At 43.6% G+C, this 8607-nt stretch overlaps 1 protein-coding gene and 1 non-coding gene across 2 annotated transcripts; one reads left to right on the forward strand and one right to left on the reverse strand.

Annotated features, from left to right (window-relative positions):
* Nucleotides 1-34: 34 nt before the first annotated feature.
* On the reverse strand, nt 35-119 carry Trnae-cuc. The gene has a single exon. It is a non-coding gene; the product is annotated as a tRNA-Glu (tRNA).
* A 2371-nt stretch (nt 120-2490) lies between these two features.
* Nucleotides 2491-6944, forward strand: Tchhl1 (trichohyalin like 1). Its single transcript, XM_015502664.2, has 3 exons — nt 2491-2606; nt 3439-3596; nt 4192-6944. The coding sequence occupies exons 2-3, from the start codon at nt 3459-3461 to the stop codon at nt 6022-6024; spliced, it is 1971 nt and encodes a 656-aa protein (XP_015358150.1). The 5' UTR covers nt 2491-2606; nt 3439-3458; the 3' UTR covers nt 6025-6944.
* Nucleotides 6945-8607: the final 1663 nt, after the last annotated feature.

Here is an 8607-nt window from a genome sequence, read left to right on the forward strand (position 1 = left end):
TTTTTTTTTTTTTTTTTTTTTTTTTTTTTTTTTTTTTTTGTGGTGCTAGGGATTGAACCCAGGGCCTTGTGCATGAGAGGCAAACACTCTACCAACTGAGCTATGTCCCCAGCACAAAAGGTTGCTAAATTTCTTTAGAAAAGAAATTTGGGGATTTGGCTAGGAAGGTTAGGCTCTGTGCTCTAAAGTGGAAGAGGAAGAAGGAAATGACCACAGAGACATGTCACTTATACAAAATTCAGTCTCTGTTCCCGTTGACAGCCCCACTTCTCATTCACCTCTGTCATTCCTATCAATTCTGTGTCCAGCACATCTCCAGGTTGTGATGGTCAGATTTGCCATTCAAGACTTCAGTGTGACCATAAAGATGGTTTTCTATTAATCACATTCCCCCCCACACCTCATTTTGTAGAATGGGCAATCGGGGTCTTATTATACTGCAGTCTACTTTTTTTAAAACACCAGATAGAGAGCAGCCTCCTCCTCCTGTCGTTCCCTCTGAGTCACCACTCACCCAGAGCATGAGTATTAATTAAATGATCTTGAGTAACCACTGAAAAAGTAGGAGTCCTTGTGAAAGGGCTTGGGAGCATTTATATCATTGAGAAACAAGACAAGATCCTACTTTGACTTTTGAAAAAGGAACTATAATGTAAAACCACCAACATTTAAAGTTGGAAGAATTCTGTGCTCCTCACTGTGAGCCACTCTTGTCTCCTCTCTTCCCGTGGCAGGATTTGTCCCATAACTAGCCAACAGGGAATGGTTCAGCCTCTACAGGAACAGTTCTGGTGACAGAGATCCCATTGTTTTATGAGCAGCATAAATCATTATCAGACCACTCTACTCATTACGAGTTCTAAGAACTAGAGTCTACTTTCTAGAGAGTTTCACCCATTGATTATGCCTATATTCTCTGGCATTGCACAGAATAAAGAACTCAACTTCACGGAAAGACCATGGGCTCAGAAACATATGCTTAGACGTTTTAATTCTGAATCCTGGCTCTGCCATTTACTAGATACATGTCCACAGGCAACTTGCTCAACATCTAAGAGTCTTAACTTCCTTATCTGCTAAAAGAGAATAATAACTACCTATACAGGCTGTGGGGATTAAGACAGCCTGTGTAAAGCACCTGACATGTCATGAGTGTTCAATGAACATTAATTCCTTTCTCTCCCACACCCTTGAAAGCCCTGCAGATCCTTGAAGACAGTTATTTATGTCTTCCCTTGTTATTTCTTTCCAATTCAGCCTGAACATATCAGTTTCCTTTAACCTCTTGTCATGATACTGGCCCAGTGAGCTCCAGGGCAGGGAGACATATTTATTGAAATTTAAATACCTTAATGCCTGCCATGGTATTTGAGAAATACTTGGTACTCAGGGAATATTAACTAATCAGAATTAAGGTGACATTCATGGGCCAATCCCAATTCTCAGTAGAAGTCACCTCCCTTTGGGGGTGATGCTGAGAAATTGTTCTTAGATATAAACTCTCAGAATGAATTTCTCCCCAAAGTCCAATCGCCCTGTACTTGTCTTCAGATCAGGAAACTCAGAAAAAGGTTTTTGTTCAATAGCAATGCAGCCTTTAGCCTTGGTTTCTCATTAATTACCCCCATCTCCATCCCTTGGTTAACTTGCTCTTTGTCTTTTACACTTGTTCCGATGGCTTTGTTTCTATATCTTAGGTCCGTTGAAAAGGAGACAAAGATATAAAACATACTCTACTCTCATTTTGAACATCTAAGAAAACAACGAAATCTAATTCTCCTGTTAATGAAATATTCTTTACTACGAGGGACCAAACCTATGAGGTAATAAAAACATTTTCCCATTTAGCATCTCAGACTCATTTCGGTCCTCACTTTAGCCTCATGTACCCCTTTTCTCATCACAAAGAGAACATGGTGATATGGATGGTAATTTCTAAGTTCCCTGAATTACAAAAATATCTTTTAAAGGTAGATGTCAATCACATTCTTAAAATAGCACATCTTGGGTAAGTAAGGTTCTGCACACCCAGCAAGAGATTTTTTTATTCTCCTAACTGCCTCTGGGCAAGAAGAACAAAGCATTAAAACAGCTGAATCAACTGGTATCTCCACTTTTGTCACATGACTAAATAGAGCCTTTATTTTTAAACACATGATGGACATTAATCTCTCAGGGTTAGGTCAAATACAGGCCATCCGGCATTCAGAGAGAGGAATCAGATGACTTCTGAGCCCTATGATTTGTCAAACAGAAACGTAATTGTGTCCTCAGGTTAAAAAAAAAAAAGAAAAAGAAAAAAACACTATCCTGAAGCCCTGAGGATCCCTCAAAATAATCTGCAAAAGTCCATAAATAAAAAAGAAACCCCTTCCCCATGGCTTTGCATGAGTATGAAATTAAGACTGAAAGAAGGAAATAAAAATAAGACAAGCTGAGGGCAGAGAAGGAGGGGAGCCCGGGTTTGGTGGAGATGAATCAGGTCATTAGACCCAGAGGGTGTCTCCCTCCTAGCTGTGCAATTAGAGACGCAATAAAAGGTCTCTGCTCTGCTGCCAGCCAGAGCCCGCTGCCTCCTGTTCCGCTTGCTCTCACTCCTGAACCAGGTAAGCCTCAGACATTTGCTAGAGCATTAGAAACCTCGGAGGAAGCTTTGCTTATATGTGAGATTGTATTAATACCGTAAGCTAACCTCTACTGATAATATTAAACGGGGAGTCCTGCTATCTAAAATGTATTCCGTGCTTACGGAACCTCTTTGATCATTTTCTTTTTTACAAAATATTAACTGTTTGGGTGACATGGGTGTGAATGTTACTTAGTAAGACTCAGGACTCAGATCTATATTAAAATGAAAATGTAGACTAAATAGAGCAAGACTCTGTTTTACCAGTGAGTTCACATGGAACTGTGTCTTCTTGTTTAAAAATGTGCCGCTTCCAACTGCAAATGCAGCAGTTTATTTCCTTGGCATTATTTCCCTTTCTTCTAGAAGCTTTACTAATTAAAAGTTATAAGGTCTTTCCTAAGCAGAGGAGGCTGGGCAGAGGCAAGGTGGGAGGAAAGCAAGTGGATATTCTCAGATGAGAGGCTCAAAAGACTGATTCCCTCTGCTGGCTTTATCTGTGCATCTCAATAACTTATATTTGAGTTCTCGTTTCACCATCTTCTTACCATCAAACATTCTCCGGACACGTGAATACTGCTGCGTACTGCAGGGTGGGGTAAAGTGCCTCTCCTAATAACCTGTGCTAGATCTGATCTCATCACAATGTCCACGGCAGAACTAAATCACTCCTAGAATTTGGATATCATATTCAAGATCCAGAATAGAGCCGGTGATGGAAGAGCTGGAGAAGAGGCAGAAAGGACGATCTTGGTGTCCCCTTCCTGGAAGACCTATCCTGGGAAATGGGTTTTGTTTGTTCTTTCTCACAGTCTCTCCTGAATTTGTAAAGATGCCTCGGCTCCTGAGAAGTGTCCTCTGCGTAATCGAGACTTTCCACAAGTATTCCAGAGAGGATGGTGACAAGGCAAGGCTGACCTGCAGAGAGTTGAAACGGCTCCTTCAGGGCGAGTTTGGGGACTTCCTTCAGGTGAGGTGCTCACAGAGCTGTGACAATTCGTATCCACTTTCCAATTCACCCTAATCCAAGCAAGGTGAGCTTAGGTAATCTCTGCACATTTTACAATTCGGCCATCAGTTCTCAGCACTCACTGACTTTTGAACAATTATTTGTGGTCTAAGTCGCCTATCCTATGCAATTGCTTAGTCAGTCCTACAGAGAAAATGAGGGTTTCATGACCGGGACTATTGCTTCAGCAAAGTAGACTTCCAAGCGGAGTCACAAACCATGATGAATCTAACTAAAACTCACAAGGGATGTAAATGCTCCCTAGTCATAGCTCTCTGGTGAAAAGTGACAACCACAGCCACTGGATTCTTACTGTTTGGGGAAGTGTTGGTCACTCTTGAGGAATAAGGTGAATAAATAAATAAATAAATAAATAAGCATATATATATTTTGTGGGTGGGGGTGCTGGGGAGTAACCCAGGGCCTTGTACATGCGAGGCAAGCACTGTACCAACTGAGCAATCCCCCACCAATAAGGATTCTTAAGAGAGAAACAGATACTCTGGAGACTCGGTCAAATATGAATAAGCTGAATTCCCCCTGTGTTTTGATGCAGCCCCATGTTATGCATGCTGTGGAGAGAAACCTGAATCTTCTGGATAGTGATAAAGATGGCACCATCAGTTTTGATGAATTCGTTCTTGCGATCTTCAGTTTATTGAACCTCTGTTATGTTGACATACAATCATTACTAAGTGCAGAACCGAGACAGGTGTCTAAGTCAGAGAAGAACCCAGATGAAGAGCTTGCTGACCTGCCCGAACCAGCTGCTGCCAGGAACCCACCAGAGACACAGAAGTCAACTGACACGGAGGACGAGAGTGGGACGTCTGTGGTCCAAGAGCCAGAAAAGGATGCTGCTGGGAGCCTCCCTGAGACAAGTGGTTCCGAGGAACCTGAGGCCTGCGGCAGAACATCCAAGACCCCAGAACCCCCTGCACAAGGAAGGGGGCGCGAAACAACGGACCCACCGGCCCAAGGTGGCAGCAGAACTGTTTCAGAACCACCCGATGTTGGAGCCCCAGGAGAAGAAGGACTCCCAACAGCAGGGCAGAAAGGACGTGACAGGGTGGCCCAGGCGCCAGTCCTGGAAGCCCACTCGCAGGACGGACAGCGGCAGCGACTCCAAGAACCGTCGAGGGAAAGAGATGCCGAAACCCGGTCTGAAACACGGTTCCCGGGATCGGAAGGAAGGAATCAGGGTCGTCCTGAGACGGAGAAGGCACCGATCCCAGGAGAAGAGGCCAAGGATGCCGAAGACGGCCCCGCAGCGAAGGGGACCCCCGAAGCCCCAGGAAGAACCCAGGAGTCGGCCCCCCCGGGGCGTCCCGAGCCCCCGTCCGCGGGACCCGACGGCAGAGGAGAAACCGGCAGGGCCGCGGGGATGGGGGCCCAGCCAGTCAGGGAGGACCCCGAGCTGTCCCCGAATGCCGAGGGGTCCTGTGAGACCCCCGACGCCCTGGCTCGTCAAGAAGGGAACCTCAGCTCAGAGAGGAGGGAACTGCGCGTGCGCGGGCGTTCCCAGGGTCACGTGGACCCACACCGCGGGTCCGCGCCGGGAGCTCACGGGGATAACCCAGATCCCCAGAAGCAGGGACCACCAGGTGACCACGGCGTGCGGGAGGCAGCGGTGCTGTCAGTCAGAGGAGGGGATGGTCAGCTCCCAGAGGAGCAGGGACAGCCTGCCCGGGGGGAGCACAAGAGTCAAGGCTCAGGGACAAAGGACCCAGGTGTGGCTGTGGAGCGCCAGGGACCCCCAGAGGCACAGGAGACCACAGCAGGGGGTGAAGACAGAAAGTTCCAGGAGGCAGATCTCACTGACCAGATTTCTGTAATGCAGCTCCCTAAAAACGAAAACAGCAGAAAAGGGGTAAAGGTCCAGGACCCGAAGACCAAAGAAGAGAAAGGTGGAGCCCCAGAGGCCCACGAGAGCCTACTAAAAAGTCAGGATGAGGATGACCCCGTCTCCCCTGAGACACACCTTGAAGCAGGGGAGCATGCGACACTGGAGGAAGAGGATGGAAGTCCTCAAAAGCAGGAAGGAGAAGGTGATGACCAGCCAAGCCCAGCCAAGACTGAGTCAGGCTTTGAAGAAAGGAGGCAGAGAGACCAGGAGCCCTACTCTGTGCAGAGAGGTGCCGTCCAATCCAGCACACTCTACCACTACCTGCAAGAGAAGATGTGGAAGCAAACGAACATAAATCAAGAGGAGAATCAAAATCCAGCTCAGGCAGTCAGAGCATCAGGGCCGGAGCTTTGCAGCAGTCAGTCCAGGTCATGCCTCACCGGCAGCCACGCGTCACAGCCGTCCACCAGGGAACTTCTGCCTGGTGAGGATCCTGCCGATCCACAGCAAACATCAGCACCCCAAACCCTGGAAGATAAATAGGGTCACCGTCAGAGAGAGGACCCAGTACCACAGGTGGAGGCGAACACTACGGAGCAATGAGTCCCCATCACAGAAGTTAAAAAGAGCTTCACACACCTCAACGTGCCCTAGACTTCTTCCCTCCGGATCCCCCTCAATACTCACATGCATACATTCAGATGCAGATTAATGATTCTTTAAATTCCCTTCTTAATTTTCTAAAAGAGCAAATAACAAAGTCATGAGCCATGGGAATCACCACCAAAGAAACACCTGATCAAACAAATAATAATCTGTAAAAATTCTACCACACCTCACTACTCCCAAGTGTCCAAATGAACTTTCTCATGACAAAATTGATCATCATTTATCTGTCACTACAAATAGGAAAATTCTTTCCACATCTTTAGTGGGTGCCACTACTTCAACTCATTCATTGGCTTTTAAAAACATAGCAGTAGAAAGTTATGAAGCTTTGTAATACTATCTTATCATAAAATATTAATTCATAGATCATTCTGCTTTGTGACATTTCCTAGAGGAATTTCAAGTCTATCCTGAAATTTTGTTCCTCAAAGTCACTTCAGATATGACCATGACTTAAAGTAATTATAATTTTATAGCACCTGATTAAATAAATTTATTTTTTTTTATTCAGGTAGAGCTAAATCTGTGCATGGATTTATTCATCCAACATACTTTCATTAGATGCCGCTCCTTATATAACCCTTTCATAGCTTCTGCTTCAAATATTCAATCTGAATAAATATGAGAGAAAAAGAAAGAGTATACAGATCTAAGGCACGCTTGATTCCACAAGAAGTTCTTAGAGCCAATCACCCAATGAGTCTACTAAACTTTTACCCCTATGGTTTACTGGGGCTACTGAATTAAAATTGATAATTAAATAACCTGCTGATCAATTTCTTTTGTTGGCTCATTTTTTTTCTTTATTTTCCTTCTTGCCTTGGAGACAATGATCAGAAATAGCAACAACAAACACACACACAATCTTAGCTATTTATGTTTTTTCAAAAGACTGTAATTAAAAGATAATGCTCTCCAAGCTTAGAGGTAGTTATCATATAATGTTTTCTGAAGCCAAAAAGCAGCCCAATAGCACCCTCCCTCGTCATCCTGTCCTTGATGCTCAATACTGTTCCACTTCAATTTACACCTCTTCCAAAACTCAAAACCCAAGTATATACCCTCTTCCTGCAACATTTTTAGCTCTTTTTATTCCACCTTGAAACATAGATGAACATCCTAATCTGACAAATGTTATCTTAAATGAGCAAGAGACAAGAGACAATTCACAAAACACAAAATGTATCCTGCAACATAAATCAATCAGCCATTTGGCAAGCAAGTTGGCAATGTGTATCTGCATCCCAAAATGACAAAATTTATCAATAATGAATTCACAATGGAAGTTAGCCTGATGGCCAATAAGCATGTTGCTACAGTGTGGATCTGAAATGTCCCCCAAAGCTCCATGTGTTGAAGACTTGGTCCCCAGTCTGGGGAGGTGGTGGAACATTGAAAAGCTGTGGCCTAGTGGAAGGTCCTAGGTCACTGGGGTCATGTCCTTGAAGGAAATTATGGGATTCTTGTCTCTTCCTCTTCCTTCCTCTGTTGCCTGGATGCCATGAGATGAGCACATTGCCCTGCCATGCATTCCTGCCACAGGGTGCTGCCTTGCCGCGGGCCCAAAAGCAATGATTCCAAACCATCATAGACAGAAACTCCCAAAACAGTGAGTCCAAATAAATCTTTCCTCTTTATAAGTTAATTTATCTCAGGTGCTAGTCATAGTAACATACATGAAATCTTTGCCAGTCTTCAAAGAAATGCAAATGACAAATTAGTACAAGTTTTGTGTTTTGTTTTGTTTTGTTTTGTTTTTAATAGCCATGCAATGAAGTCAACAGTGTGAGGAAACAAGAACCCTCAAAGACCATAGATAGGAGTATAAATTAGTGCAATTTTCCAGTAAGGCATCAAAATAATATGATCAATTTAATATTATCTTTTTTTAAAAACCTGACAACTCAGTGATTTTTTTTTTTGAGAGAGAGAGAGAGAGAGAGAGAATTTTAATATTTATTTTTTAGTTATCGGCAGACACAACATCTTTGTTTGTATGTGGTGCTGAGGATCAAACCCGGGCCACACGCATGCCAGGTGAGCGCGCTACCGCCTGAGCCACATCCCCAGCCCCTCAATTTAATATTATCAATGCTGATCAATTTATTTTGTTGGCTCATTTTTTTTCTTTATTTTCCTTCTTGCCTTGGAGACAATGATCAGAAATAGCAACAACAAACTATATGTTGCATTAAAAAAATGGAAAATGATTTTCAGATAGAATTATAAGAAAATAATCAGGGAGGCATATTAGTTTCATCCACAAAGTCATAGCATAGCATAGTCAGAGCATATCAAAAAGAGCAAAAACCAAAAATAACATAAATGCCCAGCATTATGAAAATGGCTATTTATTGTTCCCAGACATTGTGAAATGACAAAAACCACTGGAAACTATGAGGTAAGATGTTATTTAGTTAAAAGAGGAATATTTTATATATATATATATATATATAT

This window comes from Marmota marmota, unplaced genomic scaffold (genome assembly GCF_001458135.2).
Source record: "Marmota marmota marmota unplaced genomic scaffold, marMar, whole genome shotgun sequence".
NCBI classification, from domain to species: domain Eukaryota; kingdom Metazoa; phylum Chordata; class Mammalia; order Rodentia; family Sciuridae; genus Marmota; species Marmota marmota.

Coding starts and splice junctions, on each gene's coding strand:
- Tchhl1 (XM_015502664.2), top strand. CDS start 3,459: ATGCCTCGGCTCCTGAGAAGTGTCCTCTGCGTAATCGAGACTTTCCAC. Junction 3,597..4,191: donor AGTTTGGGGACTTCCTTCAG/GTGAGGTGCTCA, acceptor GTTTTGATGCAG/CCCCATGTTATGCATGCTGT.